The sequence below is a fragment of the Pieris napi genome, chromosome 15 (assembly GCF_905475465.1).
Source record: "Pieris napi chromosome 15, ilPieNapi1.2, whole genome shotgun sequence".
Classification (NCBI taxonomy): Eukaryota; Metazoa; Arthropoda; class Insecta; order Lepidoptera; family Pieridae; genus Pieris; species Pieris napi.
The window spans coordinates 9,706,968-9,734,922 of NC_062248.1; the positions used below are offsets into that span (position 1 = coordinate 9,706,968).

Sequence of the window (27,955 nt, forward strand, 5' to 3'; positions counted from 1 at the left end):
TCTGCAGTTTCCATACTAAATTAATATTCGCAATACACGGACCGCTCGAGCAGTTCCTGAGCAAACCGCATATTGCAGTCGGTCTTGACTGCAACATGCGGTCCGTCTTTGGCCCGCTTAATACCTAGTTCGACTGTGTTGGGTGATGGTATGAAAGTGAGGGTATGTGGGGTTTGCTTATGATGCTAAAGATTTAGCGCTGTGGATATTCTTAATACACTTTTTAAGCATATACCGCGATTGCTTAAACAAATCAAGGCATAAATATTGGTCGTTGTATTTCCGAATGTCATACAATGCCAAGCGAATGTTGCAGTAATACGAGAAGGTGAAACTGAAATCTCCTTGATACAGTCATGCTTCAAAAAGCGCAACGAAACAAGTTAATGTTTCAATGGTAATAATTAAAACATTAACTACGCAATTGCAAGTTTTTTGAGGTAGTTTAGATGTTCATAGCGAATATTTGTATTGAGGTCATTTTATAGGAAACTATGAGGGAAAGAGCTTGACAGCCTGAGATGTAATTTGTTTATGTATGGTCATATACATGACTTAAGTAGGAAGAACGGAACGTCAAAATGTAGTAAATAAATGTATATAAATAGGTTAGTTATCAGTGATAGGCAATATGTTAAGGTTACATATACATATATACAATAGTTAAGAAATTAAAACAACTATATTCTGAATTACTGTCGATACACCTTCTTGAAATCACTACAATAGAATGTTGAGATAATAAAACATGTGTACACGTGTTAGAGGTTATAATTCTTTGGCGTAACTAGATAAAAATCTTTAAAATTTTTTTATCTTTATACGACAACTAACTAGTAATAGAAAAAAGATATTTAATACATTGAATGTTTTATTATAACGCATTATCTAGTTAAATAAAGTTTATTTAAATATTACAAAAAAAATATTTCTACATAATTAAAGAAGTGGACATTTTTTATTTTAAAATATTTAATATGCTAACTTCAGGGTACCGATTTTTGTGACGGTGTGCGCGCGCATCGTAAAAATTTACTGTCATCATTTTTCCCTAACACGCCAAAAGAAGTATAACTTCTAAATAATAGTTTAAAAAAACTAAAAAACCAGTATTTTTTGTTCATTACCATTTTCAGCCTAAATTAGGAATCATTTTTCACTTTTTAGTTTGATGTGCTTTAAAAGCGTGTTTTTTAGTTTTCTTTTTAAACTATTATTTATTTTTTAGTTAATTTTTTTTTTCATTTTTTTTTCGGATTATTGCATTGTCATCGATCTTTGACAGGTGCGCAAAGTTTGAATTAAATCTGTCCGTTAAAAGTGGGTCAAAATCGAGTCCGAAGGAGTCGGTTACGTTCATACATACAGGTGAAGCTAATATAAAGCGTGTAATAATCAGCTCTGCTAACTCAATTCTGTTACTTGTGTATATATGGTCTTAAAGTAATAATTTGCATTGTTTCCAGTGTGGGAGATAGCAGAAGCCGGAGGGCGGGCGAGGCTGTGGCGGCGACAACGCGCCACAAAAGCGGCACGACGACGGCGCACAGCAAGCAGCTCGCGGCGGGCGGGGCCAACCACCCGGCCCAGCCGCAAGGTAACAAACGTACGGTCTACCAATTGTTGTTATTTCTTATAAACTTAATTATACAACCTGTTAAAGGCGTTATCACACCACAGATATATAGGGATATACATTACATACTAAAGTAAAAAGTCATTTGTTAATTTTAGTGTCGTATATTATGGATGGAAATAATTTATAAACTGTATATTTATCGATTCATTTTAGTTTGACAGTTTTGAAAATAACCATTGAAATGTTTGGGAATCTTAATATTAATATAGAGAAAAAAGGGCAGAGGAACCTAACCTAACCTAGACCCAAAAAGTCGACGGCGTGCGTCTGGCACAGGAGACTGATCCTATTGTATCCAGTAGATTGACAAATTATTATGAAACAGATATCTGAGGCCCAAACCTAAAAAGATTGTGGGCCACAGATTTTTTTATATATAACTAGCAGACCGGCCAAGCGTTGCTGTGGCTTAGGTTTTTGTTATATTACATAGTAGCAAACTATTCAAGGGAAACGGTAGGAGAACACCAGTCATGGGGACGACCATGCTTTTTTGGTGGTTATGCCATTAAATTGTAGCTTATGTGAAACGTTGGTACTTTCAACACAGCGCCATCTGTTAGAATTGTGACTATCAAATAATAAACAAATATTTTGCAATAAAATAATATTGCGGGTATAAATTGAGATGTAAGCTATCCTATATTTTAAGTTAGATCAAACTGCACACGGTGTGCAAATTTGATTGATATCGGTTCGGTAGTTTAGGAGTCCATAGCGGACAAACAACGTGACACGTAATTTATATATATATTAAGATAAATTAAGAGATTTGAGTTAAACAAAATGTTTACATTTTATTAAATTTAACTGTACTTTAACTGGTTGTATATCTACATTTTAAGTAATAAATTTAGCTTAATTAACTGTTGCGTGATGATGGAATTGATAAGGAAAACTATTTTGCTAGGTACTTAATATCTGATTATCTATAAATATTTCTACATAAATTTAAATGTAAGTAGAACGCTTATGCAAACGATTTTGTTTATTGTCAGCGGTTTTTTTTCCATCATCACGACACAATTTCTGCGTTGCATGACGTTCGATAAATTTCCAGATTTTATTTCAGTCGCCAAAACAACTATTTTTGTTTTTGAATGTTTACAGTGTGTCCCAAAAATAATGGATTTGTATAAATATGTATATCTTTAATAATTTATCCTCTAGCTTTTTTACTTAATTATTCCGCCTTCTAGAGATTCAGTGTTGGCCTAGCGGCTTCAGCGTGCGACTCTCATCCCTGAGGTCGTAGGTTCGATCCCCGGCTGTGCACCAATTGACTTTCTTTCTATGTGCGCATTTAACATTCGCTCGAACGGTGAAGGAAAACATCGTGAGGAAACCGACATGTCTTAGACCAAAAAAGTCGACGGTGTGTGTCAGGCAGAGGAGGCTGATCACCTACTTCCCTATTAGATTTAAAAATGATCATGAAACAGATTCAGAAATCTGATGCCCAGACCTGAAGAGGTTGTCTGTCGCCACTGATTTATTTTTTATTTCGCCTTCCGAAGCTTTTAATTTATTTTTATATGTATTTAATTGAATCAACCCATTATTATCATCAAAATTTAAACGCCTGTGTAGATATAATATATGTATCGATATACTGTTAGCTAATTGGTATGTTTATTTTCACTTTTCTGTTTGAAAATTATCAACCTTTAAGTTTGTCTTTGATTGACTGATTTGGGACACCCTGTGTACTTTATACGCAGTAAGGTATGACGCAATGCTGCGCCTACGCATGACTAGTGTTTTATAAAACTTCAACCATGCTACAAGAAGGTAACAACTGTCCTCAACGGTTGACGTAAATCCAATGTGTAATCTGTTTGAAATGTTTATACTTTCATGGCTTTGCTCTTATTTTTTTTAGATTATAGTAAATGTATTATAACACAGATTATATAATCTGGCCACGTAGCTAGCATCACGTTAGGGAAATAGGAAGTAATATTATCTTTGGTGTACGATGTGGAAATTCAAATAAATCTAGCCTATCTAATTTTGAAAAGCGTTCGAAAGTGGTAGGTAAATGTTAGGTAAAAAATGCGTTTAAACTAATCAGTGGCGCAACCTTTTTCAGTTCTGGGCCTCAAATTTCTGTATCTGTTTCATGATCATTTGTCAATCTAATAGGCAAGTAGGTGATCAACCTCCTGTGTCTAACACGCCGTCGACTATTTGTATCTAAGGCAAGCCGGTTACCTCATGATGTTTAGCTTCACCGTTTATAGGAATGTTAAATGAGCACATAGAAAAAGTACCATTGGTGCTCAGCCGAACCTACGACCTTAAGGATGAGAGTCGCACGCTGAAGCCACTAGGCCTACACTGCACTGTAGGCAAATAATGCGTTTATATCCGATAAATTACATAGTATCCATTTTAATTGTGTTGTTAAAAGAAAATCGAAAAGTTGGTAAGCGTTTGTGATACTAGAAATCAGGTAGGTCATGGATGACTTCAATAAACCTTTAAAACAATTTTACTAAAAAGTTTTACACAGTCGAAGCTTTGCGATCAGACCGTTTGTCAAAAACATATTAAACTTACCCTAAATAAAACTACAGTTAAAAAAATAAATATGTACTTAATTTTATTATCTACGCACGTTTGAGTTTCCTTAATAGTTTACCGGATACAATATAATTAATTCCAAGAATAATTCCAAGGAGTGATTAACTAATTACTGTTTAATCATCGTCTAATTGGCATTTTGTTTGAGACGTTATTAGAGTTACAAAGCGATGTTAAGACTTAACTTTATATCAAGGGAAAACACACATTATTCTATTTTAGTATGAAAACATTGCTAGTGAGTACGTTAAGCGTCACCTAATTGAAAAATGTTAGTAGGTAAACATGTCCGGTTAGGATTTAAAAGTCAAAGTCTAAACTATGAATGGTTTTTCTTATTACACTGTTAATAAAAAGTTAGTAAAAATAATTTATTATTTATTGCGAGAATATGGTACAAAAATGTTAAGGTGGTACAATCGTAAATCGTTCGCATATTCTGCCACACACAATGGCGCGCAAATTTGTCTTAAGGAATTTTACATTATTAGTCAAAGACAATTCTTATATCATCTGTATAGTAAATATCATATTTGAATAAATTTATATCAATTACAGTGTCTCACGCAAACCATTAATTGATGGGTACATTTTTCTAAAAGTAATAGGTACACTAAGTCGCTTTTAAATCGTCGTAAACTTTAATTGGTACATATACAAAAGGTGTTACATACATTTGTAAAATACAAAGAATGTAATTGTTTGGCGTTTGAGTGTTTTAAATGTACCTTTGCAGGATCCGGCTGCGGTGGCGATGGCGACTACCAGCTGGTGCAGCATGAGGTGCTCTACTCCTCGTCCAATAGGTATGAATTCCATAGAAGATTGTGTTTAATTTAGGTCCTTTTAAAAGAGATTCAAGCCAAAGGCAACTTTTATAGAAAAGTCTTACTAATTGGCATTAAGTCTTTAAATGGGCATTTATTTATACAATTTATTGGCTCGTTAAATGTTATTTAGTACCGTGTTTGAGTGGTTTATTTTAATTCAACGATTGCGCGGTTTAATTTAAATAAACGAATATTGAGTAATATCCGAGTATATTTGTGCAAAATTCTGCATTTTTAAACTTCGGGTGCTATTAGCGATAGAATTAGTTTTAGATTAGGTCCCAGAAGTCCGATATACTTGTCTTAATCAAACACACGCAGAAATGTGTCTGCTCCATTCACTACTGGGGACTTCATATATTTATAAAATATACTTTATAATACGTATACATATTACATATATTAGTGCGTTACAATCTCTTTTTTTATGATTGGACAATTCACACCAATTGACCTAGTCCCATGCTAAGCTGGTGAAGCTTGTGTTATGGGTACTAGGCAACGGATATATGTACATACATATTATAGATAGATAGACACATAAATACATATTTAAACACCCAAGACCTCAGCACAACACCAAATGCTCATCACATCGATGTTTGTCTCAGCCGGGGATCGAAACCGGGACCCATAGATTCGCAGTCAGGGGTACTGACCACTAGACCAATGAGCCGAAGCGAATGAGTCTTGCTGCAAGTTAATATAGCAAACACCTTTTAAATATCAAGATCGATTCTTGTTCTAAGATAAAATCACTTGACTTGAATATAGCCTATTTAACATATACATACTTGTTTGTCTTCTAGGTACGAGGTGCTGGAGTTCCTCGGCCGCGGTACATTTGGGCAAGTAGTGAAGTGCTGGAAGAAGGGCACTAACGAGATAGTCGCCATCAAGATCCTGAAGAACCATCCCAGCTATGCCAGACAGGGACAGATTGAGGTGAGTCCATACATCGTTGACACGTAGATTTTAGGTATTTTTTTTTAAATACAGTAAGATTTTTGTATTAAGTTGTAGCTGTCACATGAGAAGTTTAATTATTTATTAAACGTATACAATAGAAAGAAAGACAGATATTTGTTGAGAACCTTTGGGGAGGTCATGTTGAAACATTTAAAAATGTTCTGTCGCGAAATAATACAGTGTTATCTAAATATAATAAAAATACATAGTTTAAATTGTAGTTCATTTCAAAACAACTGTATTTATAATTTAGGACTTCTATTTATGGGGTAAAGCTATTATTTCAATTAACTAACCTTGGGAACTCTTGAAATAGAACAATCGATTGATTGAGTAAAGAAATTGTACTTTATAATAGGAATGTGTTTGACGAATCTCTAGAGATCTCTGATTACCTACTTGTCTAACAAAATAATCAAAACAAGTAGAAAAGTCTGCCTGGATGTGATAGGTTCGTATAGGTAGGTAGGTACATAGAAAGCACGTGATAAATAACACAAGATTAAAAGCTAAAAGTTAATGTAGTGTTTCCAAGATTTTCCATTTATCGCACTGGGCGCTGGCCAAGACAAATCCAAGATGTCGCAAAGAATATAAAATAGTTTAGAAAGGCGATCTCTCAACGTCTGTTTCTTTATTCAATAGCAGTATTTCTTTTGCGCATTTATCTAGTGAAAGGCTATCGTTTTGGCTGTTTTTTTTAATAATTGCCATGCCACCATAGATTAGACACAGATGCCGATTTTTGACTAGTACAATAAAATTAGTATGTAAGTAATAAATGTACTACTATTATTACTACAACTATGACGATCTGTAGATGTTCTCAACCATCAAACATTTTTTTTTAGACAGAACATAGGAAAGAATTACCTACCAACCAAAATTGAACTAAGCTATATACTCTTTGAGAAAACTTAACACTGACTTTATACAATTTAATGACTGGCTAATTAGTATGTTTTAATCTAAGTAATGGCGCGTATTTGTTATGATTTTTTTTTAATAATATAGCCGCTACGGCGTTTCGCTATTACTACGCCTATTTGTTAAATAAAAACAATTACAGTTAGTTTGAGAAATAGGTCCAGAAAGTTTAAATAAAAGCAATATTGCTTTGTAAATATAGATGATGTCGCTTATTATTGAATTGATGTTTCATTCTTGGCAAAGTTCGTATCGCAATAATGTATCAATAGATTTAAGGCAGGTCAGGTATTATAAGTGTCCCAAGGTCCAATGCCTAGATATGACGTAAAATGTTGCATCTTACTAATTATTTTACACCCCACCCCCTCTCTTGTAAAAAAAACCTTTACAACAAAAGTAAGCAAAGCTGTCAAAAATAATAGTTCATAAACGTATTAATTTTTTGTAGGAATCCTGGAAAATGCACTTCGTTTTAAAGCATAGATAATGTGTGGGTAATATGTGTGAAAAGTAAATAATTACTGTTGACGTAATCACCAAATAAGAAAATCAAAGACCCTCCCTCCCCCTATAGTGCTAACGTAATACATGAACGGCCCCTATATTACTTTGTTTCATTTCATAGCACATTTTTATTTTTTAGCTTAAGTGATCTGCATTTTATGACAGCCATACATGTCGATTTCCTCTTAATGTTTTCTTTAACTATACGAATTAGTCTTAACTTCATAGACAGAAAAATACATTGCCTCATGTTTGTTCGAATCCCACTCGCCATTAAAAACAAAAGAGCCCTTTTCGTATATTTTGACATCTCAAACTTAAAAAAATATTTTTAATTCCAGTTGAAATATGTCGCTCCAATTTATAAATTACTAACAACGTAAATATCTCTAAAATTTGGGACAGGCTAGTGTGCGTACTATATCTAGCGGTTCTGGCAACGATCCAGCTATCAAAATGTTTGTGTTTACCGACTAGAGTGCTACAACGCGAACGATAATTGGCAGAATAAAGAGATAAAGAGGGTATTTACGGGCGAAAGTTGCGTAAAAATTATATGCGCAGTTCGAAAGTGGGTTCGAAGGTATTGAAGTTAAGTTTGTTTTCGATCGATTCTATAGGAGAACTAGAATATTATTGACTGCTCTCTGCTGAGTAGGAAGTATTTGAAAGTATATATCGTCTAAGGAAAACTTAGGTTGAGTATTGAAAAATTGATTAAAATTTTTAGGTCTGGGCCTCAGATTTCTGTATCTGTTTCATGAGCATTTGTTAATCTATTAGGTGATCAGCCGTCTATGCCTGACGCACGCCTTCGACTTTTTGGGTCTAAGGCAAGCCGGTTTCCTCACGATGTTTTCCTTCACCGTGCGAGCGAATGTTAAATGCGCACACAGAAAGAAAGTCCATTGGTGCACAGCCGGGGAATGACCCTACGACCTCAGGGATGAAAGTCGCACGCTGAAGCCACTGCTCACATCAAAAAAATGCATATTTTAAATATTACTTTACATTAGAATCACTATGCACCAATAGATTTTTCCTCCTAAGTGCGCATTTCACGCTCGCTCGCACGGTGAAGGAAAACTCTAAGGCATGCCGGTTTCCTCAAGATGTTTCTATGCCCTCTATGCCTGATATAATCTAAGGCTTAAACTATATCAGGCATAGAAGGCTCTCACCTACCGGCCTTTTACTATCACGAAATAAATACAGAAATCTAAGGCCTATACTAATTTGTGTTCAATGAATAAAGTTGTAGATTTTTTGAATCATACGTATGATTGACTGTATGATAACTATGCAGCAGGCTTGTACATCGTCTATATCACCCTGGTATCTTAAATGTATTGTGTGCTGATTGAGATAAATCTATAGACATTACTTGACAAACCTCGTTAATCAAGAGCAATGTTTTATGCAAATCATGTTACGAATAAACAAGCACAATCCCTGCTCCAATTTTTCTTGGCATAATTCTTTATTAAAGTATGAAACTATTTCAGAAGTTTGGACTTTGAATCATAATATTCTTGTTTTCACGTTGAAGTTTGAAGTTCGAGCGAATTTCAAAAAACAAAAACTTTCTGGACTCCTTTCTTTGTTGCGCTCGGGAAATGGAAAATTGATAACTTATATGTGTATAACTGAATTAATTTGAAAGAAAATCGTAGGTTATGGTGGTTATGATCCTCGAATACTTTTGATTTACGGAAACAGAATTTGATAGTTTCAAATGTTTATTGAAATTTTTAATTCTAATTTTAAATGGTTTAATTTACTGTCAGTTCACAAATCAAGAAAGCCGAATGACGATTATTTATTGCTACTCTCCGCCAATCATTTTAGTCAACGAGTTTCTTATTTATTTATTTGGGAAACAAAACAGATACATCTCTATACAACAAAAAAAAAGTTATAAAATAAAATAAACACATTGGATGTACCCACAAAAAGTTTCACTAATAATAAATATGATACAAAGCAAAGCAAAACAAAACATGACAGCACAAAATTTATAAATCCGGCGATCGACAAACATACTAGTGGCTATAATAAAGAAGAAAGATACAAGGATTAGGACAATAATAGTTGTTTTAAGTTATTTTTAAATGAGGCTGTAGAGGAGTGTGAACAAGGGTCGATGTTATTGGCACAATCTAAAGCAGAACACATACTGTGAAGAGACTCGCGGAACCCAATGTTGGTTATTTCGTTTAAGATGTTGAAACATATGACATATTAAAACAAATAACTGTAATAAAATAAATTAATAAAAATCTATCGACTCAACTGCTACGTATGATGACAAGCACGCTCTTACATTACCGTGGTAATGTAAGCGCAAACAAACATATAAAATATTCATGTTTTTTTTTTTCAAAATTCCAGGTTTCAATCCTCTCCCGGCTGTCCCAAGAATCGGCGGACGAGTTCAACTTCGTCCGCGCCTACGAGTGCTTCCAGCACCGATCTCACACCTGCCTGGTGTTCGAGATGCTGGAGCAGAACCTTTACGACTTCCTCAAACAGAACAAGTTCTCGCCTCTACCCTTGAAGTACATTAGACCGATATTGCAGCAGGTGCTCACTGCCCTGCTCAAGCTCAAGGTACATATATCCGTAACTCCATCGATTTGGACATCGTCAATAGCGGGTTTAGTGGGCATCATAAAGTGCGAGCACAAATGACACGAATAATTATCGTACAATATTTAATTTAGATTGATTCCTTTTAACATTACAAATAACATAGCTTAAATTATAACAATGAGCGATTAAAGGCGCCAATAATTAACAAAACGAATCGAATCAAATTAAATTATGTATTATTATTAAAAGAAATAGAAGGTATCTCAATTAATAACTAATTAACTCGAACAGAACATTTTCTGATAATCATAGCATTCCCTGACATATAATATAAATATTGTTATGAAATATTATGTTGAATTATTTAGTCTCGGTTGAATGTATGTGTTGGCACTACCCAAGGTGGTTTTAGTGGGTGTAGCACGGTTCCCTGAGTAGCAGAGTACTCGACGTCCGTCGTTCCCCAACTGAGCGTTTTTTAAGGCAGTTTTGGCCGCGCACCACTGCTATGTGGAACCAGTTGCCCACTGAAGTATTTCCGAACCAATTCGACTTAGGGTCGTTCAAAAAAAGAACATACCCGTTTTTAAAAGACCGACAATACACTCGCGAGCCCTCTGGCATTGCGCGTGTCCATGGGTTGTACCACTTAACATCATAAGAGCCTCCTGCCGGTTTGCCCCTATTCTATTAAAAAAACCTGGAGTGAATCGAGTCTCACATGCTTATAAATTGTTTATGTTTATAGGTCTAAAATCCTATACAGTATCAAATTAGATTAATTTTTGGATGTACTTTTGTGTGTATTAGTTTCAAATAGCAATTTTAACCATCATATTTTGATAGTACTTTAAATATTGTTATTAGTCTAGTTTGTTTTTTGTTCCTGTTTAGTTTTTTTTCTTAATAACTATATGTAATATTTACTTCTTGCCTACAGTTTAATAATTTTTTTCCGTTTATCACAGTGGTTGTCTGAAAGAGATCGCTCGAAAGCGATAAGGCCGCTAGTTGCCCTCCTTTTCATGTAATTATGTTCAATTTTTATATTGTAACGCAACGAAGTGTTAATAAATAAATATTGGCAGGACGATACTGAAAATTTTGTAAGATACAGTTGTACATTTAATATCACGGCCGTAAAGAATGACGTTAATTTTCATATTTTTACAGCAACTGGGTCTAATCCACGCGGATCTTAAGCCAGAGAACATAATGCTGGTGGAACCGGCTCGTCAGCCGTATCGCGTTAAAGTGATTGACTTTGGCAGCGCGTCACACGTCAGCAAAGCCGTCTGCAACACGTACTTGCAGAGTCGATACTATAGGTATGGTTAAATTCTTATTGTGTAAAGAAAACCTATTAAGACCTGTTTTTTATTGCAATTAATTGGCTAATTATTCTGAAGGAACTGTCTGAAAACAAGAAAAGGGTGCGTGTAGGTAGGTACATATGTACGCGCGTAAGAAGTTTTACTTCTTTGGAATCATTAAAAATAGTTTTTGATTGCATGCAATTAATTAATTACAATTAAATAATCAAAGACTGGAAAAGGAGTCATTATAGTCAATAAAGTTCAGTTTACAATTGAAAAATTAAATAAATAAATATTTATTATTATTCTCTTACATTAAGTGTAACATAAATTCTATTATTATTCGAATGTTGTTTTTAAATTATGTCCAATGCCGTAGCATCATCCGTGGGCAACTTCATTCTGTTAATTTTGTGTCACGGTGCGCGCGCATCGTAAAATTTCACTCTCATCAATTTTTCATAACGCGCCTAAAGAAGTATAACTTCAAAAATGTGTTCAAGCGGCATTAATATTTTTTTTAAATTTTTGTATTCGTTTTTACATCCATAATTTATATTAGTCTAGTTCTTTCCTTGTTTAAATGTTTTATTTATGAAAAGAAGATTTGTAGCTTGATAACAAAAAATATCAGTAAGACAAAAAAAGAAAAGAATTTTCTTTGTGAATGATATATTCTTATAGGTATATGTATTATGTAATATTTCAGGGCACCAGAAATAATTCTCGGTCTAGCATTTTGTGAGGCCATCGACATGTGGTCCCTGGGTTGTGTGGTCGCTGAACTGTTCCTCGGCTGGCCACTATACCCTGGCTCTTCGGAGTACGACCAAATACGGTACATCTCACAGACGCAGGGCCTGCCCACTGAGCATATGCTCAATAGGTGAGTGATGAAATCCAGATGTTTATCTTGATATACTGGATTGAAATTTTAATTCTGATCAAAATAAGTGAATCAAATTAAACATCGGAGAAATTTAATCTCAAAGTAAATAATTTTAAAATTAGCACACTTTTTTATTCATGTAATTGCTTAAACAATAATAATGTATTGAAGTTTACCACATCATACATATACATATTTACAGTATAGTTACGAGCTATCTTTTCTAAAATATATGACAATTTTGGTAAACATAATGTTACAAAAATTTGTATAAGAACATATGTTTATGGAACATAACAAAATTAAAATTGTATAGAAGGTAAATAACTAAGCCATCTTAAAACAAAATAAAAACATAAGCTGCCGGAGCAATATGAAATCTTAAAATAACACTAAAAATAAAAAAAATATAAACGTGACTTAACCCTAAACTCAAACAACAAATACAAAATAATTAATTTTTCAGTGCATCAAAAACGGCAAAGTTCTTCTACCGCGACGTGGACAGCACATACCCGTTCTGGCGGCTCAAGACGCCCGAAGAGCATGAGCTTGAGACTGGTATCAAGAGCAAGGAGGCCCGGAAGTACATCTTCAACTGTCTGGATGATATTGGACAGGTAAGAATTAGCTTTTCTCATATAAGACTTTTATGTATAAGCTAATTTGTTTTTTAAATTCCGCATAAGCGGGTTTTCTGGGTTTTCTATAGAATGATTTTCAAATTAACTTTCTTTTTATTAAGATTAAACTTTATGATTTATATATTATTAGATAAATTAAATTTTAATTTTTCAAAATCTATGGATTCTGAGATAGGCAAACTTAATAAATAGCTAGCGGAATTGGATTTCGATTCTACAGGGGCCTTGCTACATATTTTGGTATGACTCGTGAGGTTCCAAAAACTAACAGCGCAGCTTATAACTACTCTCAGCCACACTGTCAAATACAGAGAAATAAGGTATAAGACCAAATACTTAAGGTCTTATACGAACTATATTTGATTAAATGTAACATTAAGACTAAGAAATTAATACTTATTTTACTTATAAAAATGGTTTAAATGCACTTGTGTAACATGGAATATAGTCCAGTCAGTCAAGACAATTAATTCATTATAATTCCAAAAGTTTTCAAATTTTGATGTAAGGTCGGGAGTGGTATTAAAACAAACTATAAAATTTTGCAACCTGCTCTGCGGTCCGGAACATTGTTAAAAATAAGTTTTGGTCGTGAAAAAAATCCAAAAGTTCTGCAAACTTGGGGAAGTTTTCGATATAATATTTCATATCACGTATAAAATTTGCAACCAACCTAAGTGTACGGAACATTTTTTGTTATTAAAAATTAATGTTTTTCTTTATTAAACTGAAGGAAAACGTTCCAAAAGTTCTGCAAATTTGACAGATAAATCGAAAATAAAATAAATAACAAAAAATGTTCCGTACACTTAGGTTGGTTGCAAATTTTATACGTGATATGAAATATTATATCGAAAACTTCCCCAAGTTTGCAGAACTTTTGGAATTTTTTTCACGACCATACAGCAAAAATTAATTTAATTGCAATTTTAACAATGTTCCGGACTGCGGACAAGGTTGCAAAATGAGATTTATTGTCGTCCCAATGTACCATTCACTTGACCGAAGTTTGAAAACTTTTGGAATTATTATCAAATTTTCGATTTCGAATGTCTATAATGACTGGTCTAATAATTGTAATCTAAGGATACTGGCGATACAACCTATCATGAATAAAGTTTTATAATTATAACTTTATTTCTTCAGGTCAATGTTCCAACGGATCTTGAAGGTGGCCAATTGTTAGCGGAAAAGGCTGACAGAAGGGAATTCATTGATTTACTTAAGAGAATGCTTACGATGGATCAGGTGAGGTTTACCAAATATCCAACTTCATTCGATTCGATTAGATTTCTATACAAAATTATAGTTAAATTCGCATTCTATTGAGAAAAATGACTCGTATTTTTAACATTATTATTATTTTTTTATTAATAGTTCCTTTAAATTTGTATATAATGAGCAAGTTATAACATTTTTTATAGTAAACGAATTAATATTAATAATAATAAATCGATTATGTGCAAAGAAAGTGGTACATTTAGATTGATTACATAAAAGAACAGTATAATCTGCCATTTAAAAATAGACAAGCAAATGTCATGTTCATTATCATAATGTCATAATAGTGAGAACAGTTAGGTTATTTATAATTGTTTTCAAAACTGTTCTAAGTACTCTCACACGCTATAAAGACACTCTTTAAAAATTTAAAGTCAAGATTTATTTGAACTAGTTACTTTTGCCCTAATACCGGTCTGAAATTTGAAGTCAGTTCCGTAAAAGAACAGAATAATCTAATTGAACAACTGTGGTACATGCGTGCTTACCTATAAGAACTTGATTATATTTCTTTAACTAAAATTGAAAAGGATTTATATAATTCATTAAAAGCTACAGTGCCACATACTTTTCTTGGCGGTGGCTGAAATTGGTATTATCGTCGCTATTTTGAAATGTCAGATTGACATTATCAGCTAGCTGTAATTTCTTGGTGCATACGAAAAATAATTTAACTATCACCAACATCTGATAAAATTTCAACTTAAATGTATTTATTTGTATTCCTTTCAATATTAATTAAAATGGCAAAGTTTTAATTATCGAACGGTTCTGTTTGATAGGTATCTTAAAAGATATTATATTATTAGTACAGGTAACAAACCCTATCATATCAGTTGTTCCTATGTTTGTGTCACATTTATTTAAGCCTAGAACTGTATTTTCTAGATACTAATAAATTGCTTTATTAGCAGTGGCGTAACTATACCATCTGGGGCCCGTGGCAAATTCTATGATGGGGCCCTATCAGTCAAAATCGTCACGTTGTACTTAGTTTAATTTTATTAAACTTCGAGATTTTCAGCGTACTAAATTACACGTTGTATATGTCCCACTAATGGCCATAGGCCTCCTCTCTTAGGCGAGAGGGAATGGTCTGTAGTCCCCACGTTAGCCCAATGCGTATTGGAGACTTCACATTCATTCATAGAACATAATTCCTAATGGGCAGGGGCCCTCTTGGGTCAGGGGCCCGGTGGCATTTTACAAGCACTGCCACTCTACTGTTACGCCACTGTTTATTAGGAAATTTCAATCAAAATCAAAAAATCAAAATTCGTTTATTCAATTTAGATGCTTCTTAGAGCATGCTTATGAATGTCAACAACGTTTACAAAATTCACGCAAGAGCAAGACTACGCCATCCGTTCGCAAAACTACCAGGAGGCCTTGTTCTGAGAAGAACGGGCAAGAAACTCAGCAAGATTTACCCTCCCTCTACATTACAATTATTCAAAGGAAAATGTCATAATCAATTATTATATTAATCAATTATTAAGTTAGCCTGCTAATTATTCCTTTTGTAATGGTTAATTTTTATTTACTGGCAATACTAATATCAATGACAGCGATACCGGCCAAGAAGAAAAGTGTGTCGTACCAAGACTAATAATTTAGTATTTCCTTAGGAGCGACGAATAACACCAGGAGAAGCGTTAAATCACGCGTTCGTGACTCTCGCTCATCTCGTCGACTACGCTCACTGCAACAACGTCAAGGCCTCCGTTCAAATGATGGAGGTATGTTTCAAATGTACTTACGGCATTAAAAAACATATTTATTAATTAATTAAATAAATTGTTATTATTAAGATTACTACGAAGTACAGTCGACTCTAGATAATTTGAAACTCAAGGGACTAGAGGTAAATTTCAAATTACAAAGAGCTCAAAATAATAATCGTTTAAATAACGATTAGTGGGAGGGGGGATTCAAATAAATAAGAGTTTGGTCAAAATTCGTGATATATATTATGTCTTTATTATTAAATCTTCACAAATGTTTATTTCGATAAATTTTCGTTATCTCTTTAAGCAAGCGATTTTAGTGTATCATTGTCCAAAGAATTAAAAAAAGTAATTGACAAGTCTGTAGATGTATGTACATAAACATTTTATTTAGTGTCTTAAGCTTAAAAGTGCGTATATACTATATAAATAAAAAAAAATTAAACATATCGGTTTAGACGCACCCTTTATATAACTTTCCGTCTACATACAAGAAATGGCTGATAATCAATAATAATATTTCAGGTTTGCCGTCGTTCGGGGAGCGGCGTGGGTGGCGTGGGCGGTGTGGGCGGCGTGGGCGTGGGCGGCGAGTATGTGGGCGGCGTTGTGGCCCCAGCACCATCCACGGCCCACCATCTCGCGCTCACCATCAACCAGCAGCGGCTGCGGGCTGCGCCTTATGACAACCTTGTAAGTTAAAAAAATGAACTAAGAATAACTGTTAGGAAGGGAGCCTCATAGCCTAGCGGTCTTATTAAGTGGCAGCTAGGTGAGGGGTACCGGGTTCGATTCCCGGTTCGAGGGCAAGTTTTAATTTAATTTAAATTTGTTCTCGGCCTTTGGGAGGGTTGTGCGGTACAGGGCGAGTGCCTAAACCGTACATGGAGGACAGGGTCGAATTTCTAAGGCAAAAAAAGAACGAATTATAAAAATCTTATACTTGACGCTGGCTAATGCACAAAACCGTGCCAGAGTCATAAAAAAAACTGTTCGGAAAAAGAAATGGTTACAAACAGTATTAAAGCATTTTTTATAAAGATATTTATGTATGTAAATTAATTTATTAATAAACCTGAAGATTTTTATACTTGACTTTTGAGTATCAATCAATGAATGAAGGGTGTACCTAATTTGGTATTGGTATGTCCTTATAAGGAACAGAGTATTGTAATGAAACAAGTCTATTTAATATGAGTGTTGGTACAATACTGATTTATATTCAAACATCGATATATTTATATTAATAATATAAGAACAGTACATCCCCCTTATCAAAATAAATATACATATTATTCATTAACTAGGTAGAATAATTTCTATGACATTTCATTATCAATTAAAGAACTTAATTTAAGATAAATTTTTGTGTTCACAATACACGATCAAAAAAATGATGTCAATTAAAAAGGGGAAGATTTTTTGTAATTTAGGTAATTTTTAGGAGAAATGTTCATATTTTGAATAAGTTATTGCTATTGTCGAAATAAATCAATTTGTTATAACTTTTGCAGTACCAGCTCTATGGAGCAGGACGCGTGGCCGTGGGCGGAAGGCAGTACACCAGAGCTGAGCCTTTCCCGCATCAGTTCGTCTCCTCTATACTCTGCCAGCCCGCCTATCAGGTAACGTACACTTTACACTTTAAATCTTATAAAATGTCTCTTATAATTACTGTTTAAAGTAAACTTGCTTTGGAAATTTGATGTTTCTGGAGATTCTCGTACTAAATTTAGTCTGGTCTTCACCATTGAAGTCAATTACTGGTGGTGATTATAAAGATTTTTCAAGAGAAACGGTGACTTTTACCAGTATAATACTCGAAATAGAACTAATTTTAGCGTACGACCAACCGGGTTCCAGAAGATAAACCATTACTTATACGTATACAGAAATTGTATTCGTTTTTACAACAAACTCCCAAACGAAATTAAAGAATTATCACTGAATAAATTCAAAACTCTCGTTAAACGTAATTGAATAAATAAAGCTTTTTACAAATTTGAAGATTATTTAAATGATCGTAATCCTTGGGATTGATTTGCTTCAGTTCAAAAAATTGGTATGACTCAAAATTTGGTGATTAAAAAGAGTGGCGAAGAGTTTCTTGCCAGTTCTTCTTGCCCGCTTTACGCTCTTGACTTGCGAACAAATAAAAATTGTTTAATAATAATAACAATTTGCTTGGTAGTAAATGTAAATTTAGAATCCATTCAACATCTTTTCTGTTGAGGTTCATAAGTGTACTTGTTTACCTTTTTGAATAAAGTTAGTTGGAGTTTAGTGCTTTGTAAACATTTATTTGGTTAACATTTTTTAAATTGTCGTCTTGTTTTCAGGTACAGCAGCTGGCTGCAGCGGCTGCTGCGGCGGCTGCCGCCCATCACCAACACGGCGTGGCTGGTGTGGGCGGTGTGGGCGGCGTGGGCGACGTCGAGTGGCGTGCGCCGCTCATAGTCGAGCCCGCGCCTTTGCCCGAGCCGGATGTCTGGGACCTTCATCACCATCATCATCACCCGCACAAGAGGTACTTAGACATACTAAACATTTGTCTTGAGACTTTAATTTAAAAATATATTGTCTACGGATAACATTTAGTCAATTTGAAGTTTATTTAAACTGTCGGGCCCTTTTGATGTTAATCTAAATATTTTATAATTTAAATATCTCCGTAAAAATCTAGTGAGAGAAGAAAGTTTCAAAATTTCGATGAAGCGGTCTATATATTTTAAAAAGTGTCAAAATCGGAAATAAGCTGGGCTATAGATTTTGTCACATTAAAACTCAAAAAATGATGTCTCATAATGACTCCAAAGAAGTAGAAGATGCTCCGTGTAAATGGTAATGAGAGTGGTTGTCTCCAGATCAACAAAGCAGCAGTCGAGCGTGGCGCATTACCAGCCCCACCATCAGCCGCATCACTACAGGTGTGGCACCTGATATTAACCACGCTTTTATTTTTGTTGCCATTACTGCCTTTATCTCTCTAGCACACCTTTCATCAGTATATATTCTTTAATTTATTAAAATGTCGTATTTAAATTCTTCTTTCCCATTTTTATAATAAACTAGCTGACCTGGCGAACATCGTACCGCCTAACAGTCGATTCTTTATTTTTTTTAAATACTTATTCTGCTATTCGGGACACTGGTCTAGCTAAGATAAAAAAAAGAAAGTTGATAAGACAACAAATACATTATGTCAAAAAATAAAAATTTACCTTCCCGGAACCCCTCCACTAACACTTGAACTTTATGATATGGTATTAAAGTTCAAATTGACTTTTAAATATTATTACGAATATTTTGCATGGGAATATAGAAAAGTGTTGTTTTTAGACTTTTTCACTCATTTTTTTAATTTTCCTCTCCGTAAGAACCATCCTCGTACTTCAAGGAATATTATAAAAAAAGAATTGGCCAAATTAGTCCAGGCGTTGTTGAGTTATGCGCTTACTAACACATTTTGCGATTCATTTTTTATATTATAGATTAGTATCCATAATAGGATATTAAATCCAAATTATAATGTTGGCCTAGTGGCTGAAGCGTGCGACTCTCATACCTGAGGTCGTAGGTTCAATCTCTGGCTGTGCACCAGTGAACTTTCTTTCTATGTGAGCATTTTTAAGTCGCTCGAAGGGTTAAGGAAAACATCGTGAAGAAACCGGCTTGCCTTAGACCATGCATAGGATGTTTACCTTGCCTTTTAAATTACAAATGATCATGCAACAGATACAGAAATCTGAGGGCCAGACCTAAAAAGGTTGTAACGCCACTGATTTATGTTATTTGAGCTTTACCATTGGTGTTGGTTTTCTACTTTACAAGTATTGAGTATCTCTTGACTACTTACTGGCTTTCTTCGGGAATATACTACTAAAAATCTTCTCATTAAAAGCCAATTCCATCTTTGTGATTCTTTTTGCATTTATCAATTTCTAAAAAGCTTATTATTTTTGAAAATTCCTTTGCATCATTTTTATTTATTTTAATAGCATTTTCTATGTTTTTTTGTTAATTTCTAATGTGGTAGTTAATATCTATAAACATAAGTTGATACACATGACATGTGCTAACATAGCTACCTATATCATTTAGATTTAACATTAGACAAAATTAAGATCGAAAAATGATGGTTACGAAACCAAACCAATAACTGAAATGGTTTACTGGAAAAAGATAAAACTTGGGAATAAAAAAACAAAATTGTAATTAATGACGATAATCTCATGATACTTATTGATATTATTGGAATAATAGGAATTTATTAATTTTAAAAAGGTTGCTAATGGTAGTAAACGCACATAGATAAAAACTGAATGTTCACCAATATTAACAGGCAAACGTGCTTTATACTTAATAAATATTGCTAATTAATACAATTCTTAAACCCTCATACATTATTTTTAATATTAAAAAAATAATTGTTCACTTAAGAAACCTAAATGATACGCTTAAGGAATTACTAGGAAATTGTTATCGAAACAGTAAATAAAGTTTAAAAACATATGAAGAACGGAAATTCAAATCCCAAGTAATTTTAATAAGTTATTGAAAAAGTAAGTAAGAGAATTAATATGGTAAATAAATTGCAGCATGGCCAGCAGTGGTGGTAAGAAAGAGCCGACTCAACTGTCGCCGGTGAAGAAACGGGTTAAGGAAGGCACGCCGCCATCACGGAGGCAACAACACGATAACACGTAAGTGCCTAGTCCTATTTTTAGTATTAATTTTAAATGAAAATTGTATTGATTTAATATAACCTTAATACAATACAACAAATTTAAACACACAGTTAATGTAAAGAAAGAGAAAACAATTTAAAAGATAACAGATAGAATATAGGTTTCCTAAACCTTACTATAGATGACAAACACTGGATATGTTTAATTATTGGATGCCGGAATTTTCATATGATTAATTCAGCTTCTAGTGAAATTAAGTGTAGGAGCCAAGGCTGTATAGGTCGGTTATCGAAAGCTGGCGGGTTCACAGTACTCACACTAATGCAATTTCAATGTCCACTCTGGTTTTAGTAAGGTTGGGTAGGTTGTAAATAAATAAAAATGTGTCTAATACATATAAATATTAGGTGCATACGAGGGTGGATCCAAAAGTTCTAAGCCAGACCAAGAACGTGAAAGAGTAGTACGTGTAAATAATTATTCATTTTTCGATATAAGCTCCATCTAGCTCAACACACTTCACTTTTACTTCCCTAACTATTCTTTCAATACTCCTCTTAGAAACCCCAGTCGCATCTGATGTCAAATTAAATATAACATTTTTTCATTAAACTGTTTTTATTAAGATGCTTAAAATAATTAAAAACATTGTGCATCATTTCACGAGATTGCCCTGGTAATGTTTGAAAAAAGATCAACATGTATAAAATAATAATAATATAAAACAGTAAAGATCAACATAAACAGTAGCAAAAGAAAAACAATAACTGTCTCTTTTATACTCATAAGCTTGACCGAGCGCGAGAGAGACGGACAGTCTTTTCGTGATGTATTTGTGATTGTATTTCAGTTTGACATCACGTCTCGCGCTTATTCACAGACACTACACAAGCACAAAGTGTAAATGTGTTGAAGCCGCCAGCTTTAGATAACATACCTATACATTTTACTCACTCAGGCTTTCTTAGTTTTATAAACGTGGCGATTTCCTAAATCGTCAGAGTTAGCCAGAGTAAAGCCAGACGAAGGCACTCTCTTCAAGATTTACATTACATTAATATTTCGAAACGACTCATTGGTCTAGTGGTCAGTACCCCTGACTGCGAATCCATGGGTCCCGGGTTCGATCCCCGGCTGAGACGAACATCGATGTGATGAGCATTTGGTGTTGGGTGTTTAAATATGTATTTATATGTCTATCTCTCTATAATATGTATGTATATCCGTTGCCTAGTACCCATAACACAAGCTTCACCAGCTTAGCATGGGACTAGGTCAATTGGTGTGAATTGTCTTTAAAAAAAAGGCCTTCGTTTCATAGCAAATATCATTTAATTATCTCGCATACATTCTATTGTTGAACGCGGGTGGTTGATATTGAATGACATCCTCTATTATTTAAAGCACCCCGATCACCAAGGAACCGTGCATTAACATTGATTTTACGATTATAATAAATAAATATATTTAATAGTTTGGTTTCTCACTGATAAAGATTTCCGAATTATAATTCTGATGAAGTTTAGCTGTCTACAAAAATACGTGTTAAATAGTAAACCTTCGGCTGTATTGCTTCGAATACTTTAATAATCTGAACTTACAGTATCCGCCCTGGGGCGTGGGAGCCGAACACTAGCGTGGCAACTGGTGGTGGTGCGCACACCATCACCATTCGAGACACGCCGTCACCAGCCGTTTCCGTTATCACCATCTCGGACTCCGATGACGACGAGCCAAGGCACGACGCACAGCGACCGCACGATAACAGAGGTGCAATTCATTTCTATCTATCTTTCAGCAATGGCCAAATAATCGTGTTTTAATAACTTGTTACAATAGACTAGTGTTGCCATAGACAAAACATAAAACTATAGATAAAATACAATAGATTATATTTTTTTCTATGTATAGTGTATTATATATATATATTAGTATAAGTGTTGGCCTAGTGGCTTCAGCGTACGACTCATCTCTGAGATCGTAGGTTCGATGCCCGGCTTGATGCCAATGTAGTTTCTTCACATTTAACGTAACGCATTTAACATTCGCTCGAACGGCGAAGGAGAACATCGTGAACAACCGGTTTGCCTTAGACTCAAAAAGGCGACGTCTTGTGTCAGGCACAGGAGGCTGAACACCTACTTGCCTATTAGATTGACAAATGATCATGCAACAGATAAATCTGAGGCCCAAACCTAAAAAGGTTGTAGCGCCAGTGGTTTTATTATAATGTGTACGTCATCATTTTTCAGTGTGTATAATATAAATGGTGTTTTAATTAAATCGAGCAATTATAATTAGAGCATGATTCTCAAGTCTGAGGTCAAAACTTTTCTTTTTAGGATTCCTAACACTTGTTAGGAATAGGAAATTTCGAAAAACACATATGATGCAAATAATAAAGCGCCACTGCAATATAACGAAATTTTATCCGTAACAGGTAGCGGCGAGTGCGCTGCCGTGGTACAAGCATCGAGTGGGGTGAACGTGCCCACGAGTGGGACGTCCGTCCCCAACGGGGCCGTCCCCACGGGGGGCGTCATCTGCAGCGCAAGGGACGAGCGCCATGTCAAGCACGAGCCACAGCACCATCACCAGCCGTGCCACCACCACCACCATCATCAACAGCAGCCTATACAGGTAATTTGTAAAAAAAATCCTATATATTATCATCTAAGCGTCAATTCAAATTGATGTATGCAATATTTAAAATATAATAACTTAAATCTTTTCTGCTATATTTTATTTTGATGTAGACTTGGAAGTAATATTTGATATCTTTACTTTCTTTCCAGCAACAGCAGCAGCAACAACAACAACAGCAGCAGCAGCATCAACCACAGCAACAACAGCAGCAACAACAACAACAGCGACAGGCAACAGCAGCGCAAGCGACGCCACAAAGTCAGAAAAAGAGATTACTTGCGCTTGCGCAGCAAGAAGCGCAGGCCAAGCATGAGCCGCATCACGAACAACATTATAATGTAAGTAATTTTTAATTAAAATAAAATTTCTTGATGTATCAGAACTTTTGTAAAATTTCACCTTAATTCGTTTAGCCTTGTACCGTGAGAATAAAATAAAACATACAAATTAGCATTCTTTTCAGCGTTTCAACATTTATAGTATTATTTTCAGCGTTGTAGTCAACGATATACAATTTTTATTTTAGCACCATGTATGTTTCCTCTTTGTTCCAAATACGCCCACGGACTTCTTAGGTTTACAATACGAAAACTATTATTACTTTCCTAGTCCTCTGATGATTTCGATGCTATGCAATGATTTGTGTCTATTTCACAAGAGAGTTTATATCGTAAATTTAATGTCTAAATAATTTATAGACGGGTGGCAACGTGCGTCAAGCGAACGAATACCAATGCAACCAGTACGTGCCCAATCAGCACAATAAGAGAGATAGTGTAAGTTTTATTTATCTTTTATTCAAATGCTTTTTAGATTTAAGTAAAGCCTTTGACTTTGTATAATACACTTGGGATTAATTAGTAGGAACACCGACTGGAGTATTGGGTTTCTTATCTTGGGTCTATTGATACGGAAGCCCTGCTTTATTACATGGGACACCTATATACCGGGGATATAATATATTGAAGTTTGGTGTTCTCCAAGGTAGACCGCCGGCGCCTTTTAGTGTGTATGTTGATGATTTGATTGCCGACTTCCAACATTGCCGATACTGTATAATTCTCAATAATTACTTTATAATTGGGTTTTTTAAATAGTTGAAAATATGATGGGCATTGCTAAACATAGATGGCGCAATTTCAAACTTGCATTCAATTTTTCATAATAGTTTTTTACTTAGAACTATATATTGTTTATTTTTATCATCTGTTATCTTTTATTGCATGAAATACATTTGAAAATAAAACAATTTTTTACCGGGTTGAAGTTATGTTTTTACAATTATTTTTCATAATTTTAAATTTAACCGACGTTTCGCGTGCTTTACAGCGTGCGTGGTCTGTCAGTTGTTAAATGTCAAAAAGTATCACAGCTGTAGAAAAAGTTGTATTATCTGTATTTATTTCCCCGGAGTTGGTATCGACTAAAAAGATGGAGGGTTTTGACAGAAATGGCTCACGATGTCCTCTGTTAAAATATGCATACTGAGCCACAGCTTTGAATTATTATGAATTGTTTAAATATATATGTTATAATAAATGGTATCTTTATTGGTATAGGACCATACAATTTTAAATATTGTATATTACAGAACGGTGGTTGTCGCGATTACATCCCCGCTAGTGGAGTGGTTCCTGTCAACGCTGTGAACGCTGTTAACGCAGTGAGTGCGGTTAACGCGGTTAGCGCGGTTAATGCCGTCAACGCGGTTAACGCTGTCAGCGGCGTTAACAGCATGGCCGGGAATATGAACGTCAATGCGCACAAACATGCCTGGCACCACCATCCGCACACGCATTATAAGTAAGTAGCTGTGAAATAAAACATTGATGAAGATAATGTATAGTTGTGGAAATATGCATTAAAGCTTTTGTTAAAGTAATTTTTGAAGTGAAACTTCTTTAGGCGCATGAGGGTAAAATTTTTACGGAACATCACGAAGATGTGCAGCGTTTTTAAAGGAAGAATGAAAATTTCGTAAAGAAATTTTTTTTTAAAGAAATATTAATATTTTATGCAAAATAAGTTATTCAAATTTCAAATGAAAATTAAAATGCTACTTGTTTTTATTATCAAAGAAATAAATTAAAAAAATAAATTTATAATTTGTCTTAATTTTCGACACTTTTGTGTGACATTGTAATGACAATTAAATTCAGTAAATTCCTAAAATATCTTACATTTTCCCTTCCTCTAAGTCTTGAAAATCTAGTTTTAGATTTGTATAAATATGAACGAGACTTAAAAATTTGTTTGCCAACATGTGTACTTTGTACTGCGTGCGTACAGTTTCCTTTTATTATTAAACATAAAAAAATTCATGACTATTTAATAGAAATTCTGAGTATAACAATTTTATTTAGTTTTTTGAAATTTTATTGTGACGTTTCCCGTCCTATATACGAGACAAAATGTTTAAATTTGATAATGAGTATCTTTATGGCATTATAAAACGTGGATTAAAGATATGTTACCTTGGTGACCGTTATAGATAAATATGACCAGCTCATTGAAAATCGAGAAGTTAAATGAATTTTGATTGTAACTCTTATAGATACCGTCATCTCAATGAGCTAAGAAACATAAATATATTTTATTGTTTCCAGGAGCGGCAGTGGAGGAGTATTGTCTCCACCAGGGGTCGTGTCTCCCGGGTATTTGGCCCCGCCCCTCTATGTGCCCACCTATCACTACCACACGTAAGTTGTTTTTCTTCAATATGAAATTGGGTTAGTGGAGGATTTTTATTTTACCGTATATTTTGAGTGTCATATGTCAAACGTTACATAAACAAAAGATTGACAACTCTGGAAACTTTTTTTTTAAATTATTACATTAGCATACAAGTGCTTTAGCCAGAATAGTTTAGACTTAAAATAAACTAGAATTGGATTAGATTATTGCTTTTTAACACAAATATCAACATGTGTCAGGTACTTATGGCTACCAATAATAATAACTTAATTCGTCAGACAATATGGTTTATTGGTTTATATGTAGAACTAGCGCAAGAAAACAAAAGTTGTATAATATAAATAGAAAAAAATATATAATTTCAGTGGTGGTGTGAGTGGAGTTAGCGGCGTACCAGGGCCACCTCCGGCTCACCACGCAAGTGGGGCTCGAATTCCGGGATACCTGCAGCCCTATTCGCCCACATATCTCGTCCATCAACATCCGCACCAGCACCTCTGGTATACAGATTGAGTTGCCCACGATCGGGAATGATCACGATCGGATATGACCGCGAACGGGAATTACCATGATCGGGAATGACCGCGATCGGGAATGACCGCGATCGGGATTGACCGTGATCGGGAATGACCGCGAACGGGAATGACCGTGACTGAAGATGATCGATGGTGGTTAGGACGCGAGTGTATTACGCGTCCTATTATGTTATATAAACGTGAATATAAGTGTTTTGTATAGGTTTTAGTGAATGTGATCGTTAATTAATCAATTGTTCGTCTGCCGCGATCACGATTATTTTGTTTGTGGTGATTTATTTGATGTAATGGTGAGAATGATCAATGCAATACGAAGTACGATTGTACGTAGACGATTTTAGTGAATATGTTTTACTATGTTTGATGGATTAGGTTTTTACGAGTAGACATAGTTGCGCACATTCGTGGCCTTTACCGTGGCTATGGTTGGATAGGTCTTCGGTAAGCGCCCACGAGCGGTTCAAAGGGAAAAAATATCTATCACACTGTAATATTTTAAATCCAAAATCTTATGACTAGTGTGTACGCGTTTTCTATTGACGGCTGAGGCGCGATTTTTTTCCGATTTTGCGATTCGATCGCAATCGCTTTTTTGCGACCGCTGATTCGGTCAGCGTCGAGAGTTTCCTTTTATTTAAGAGTAGGTTGCATTTACTAATGTTTTATCTAGGTGTTAGTACCGAGGTGTTATTAACATGATCTATTTACGATTTTTTTGTTTGAGATTTTTGATTTTCATATCAATTAGGGTAGTTTCATAATGCTGTGTTTAATTCTGTAGATATATGTAGGACGCGGTGATGGCATATGTATAGGTTTCTAAGAATTTTATCAATTAGACATAGATATGTATATTTAGGTAGTGAATTTGATTTTTTTGTTTGTACGGTGGTGTCGGTGTGGATTCTTTTATCAATATGGCAACACTGAATTTTATTTTCTATCTTGCAACACTGTTGAAATCAATATTATGTTTATCAGGTAACACTGAATTTAATACTTTATCTTGCAACACTGGATTCTATGTCGATCAGGCAACAATGTTGAAATCAACTTTACGTCTATCTGGCAACATTTGAGATCATGTTTATTATATTTTAAAATTATTAATAAAATAAAATTATTTTATAATTTCTCTCTTAAAATCAATGTGCACCGATATCACCAATATGGCGCTTTTAATAATTTGCTAATTTCTAACGCGTCAAGCGACTGGGTGATGATTTGTTTAAGACGGGCCCGTTTTATTTTATGTGTCTTTAACTCGCTTCATCACGTGACCCTTATGTGTCAGCTGTCAAAGTGACATTTTCAGAGGATGCTAATTAATGAAGATTATTTTAATTTCCGGTTTTCAAAGACATAATGTAGTTGTCTAATATAATATTATTAGTAACTTTTTAAGCATCTAACAAAAACGATACTAGTTTGCGAATGGGGTGTTTTTGGTATTTGATTAAAATATATATTTTTAAATATTTATT

The 27,955-nt window shown here is 34.4% G+C and overlaps 1 protein-coding gene across 3 annotated transcripts in view; it reads left to right on the plus strand.

The window, feature by feature from the left end:
- LOC125056602 (homeodomain-interacting protein kinase 2) overlaps window positions 1-27,050 on the plus strand; it is a 130,266-nt gene extending 103,216 nt beyond the window's left edge. For 2 of the 3 annotated variants that reach the window (XM_047659786.1, XM_047659785.1), the window contains exons 4-24: window positions 1,467-1,606; window positions 4,962-5,031; window positions 5,865-6,000; window positions 9,850-10,068; window positions 11,224-11,378; window positions 12,076-12,252; window positions 12,722-12,875; window positions 14,046-14,147; window positions 15,809-15,919; window positions 16,433-16,600; window positions 17,422-17,532; window positions 18,247-18,434; window positions 18,772-18,834; window positions 20,506-20,610; window positions 22,199-22,365; window positions 23,036-23,235; window positions 23,391-23,579; window positions 23,940-24,017; window positions 24,833-25,044; window positions 25,848-25,940; window positions 26,301-27,050. In XM_047659786.1, coding sequence (XP_047515742.1) covers window positions 1,467-1,606; window positions 4,962-5,031; window positions 5,865-6,000; window positions 9,850-10,068; window positions 11,224-11,378; window positions 12,076-12,252; window positions 12,722-12,875; window positions 14,046-14,147; window positions 15,809-15,919; window positions 16,433-16,600; window positions 17,422-17,532; window positions 18,247-18,434; window positions 18,772-18,834; window positions 20,506-20,610; window positions 22,199-22,365; window positions 23,036-23,235; window positions 23,391-23,579; window positions 23,940-24,017; window positions 24,833-25,044; window positions 25,848-25,940; window positions 26,301-26,448 — 2,986 coding nt within the window. In that variant the 3' untranslated portion in view covers window positions 26,449-27,050. The remainder of the gene's footprint in view (window positions 1-1,466; window positions 1,607-4,961; window positions 5,032-5,864; window positions 6,001-9,849; window positions 10,069-11,223; window positions 11,379-12,075; window positions 12,253-12,721; window positions 12,876-14,045; window positions 14,148-15,808; window positions 15,920-16,432; window positions 16,601-17,421; window positions 17,533-18,246; window positions 18,435-18,771; window positions 18,835-20,505; window positions 20,611-22,198; window positions 22,366-23,035; window positions 23,236-23,390; window positions 23,580-23,939; window positions 24,018-24,832; window positions 25,045-25,847; window positions 25,941-26,300) is intronic. The other variant, XM_047659787.1, reaches the window with a different exon arrangement.
- Window positions 27,051-27,955: the final 905 nt, after the last annotated feature.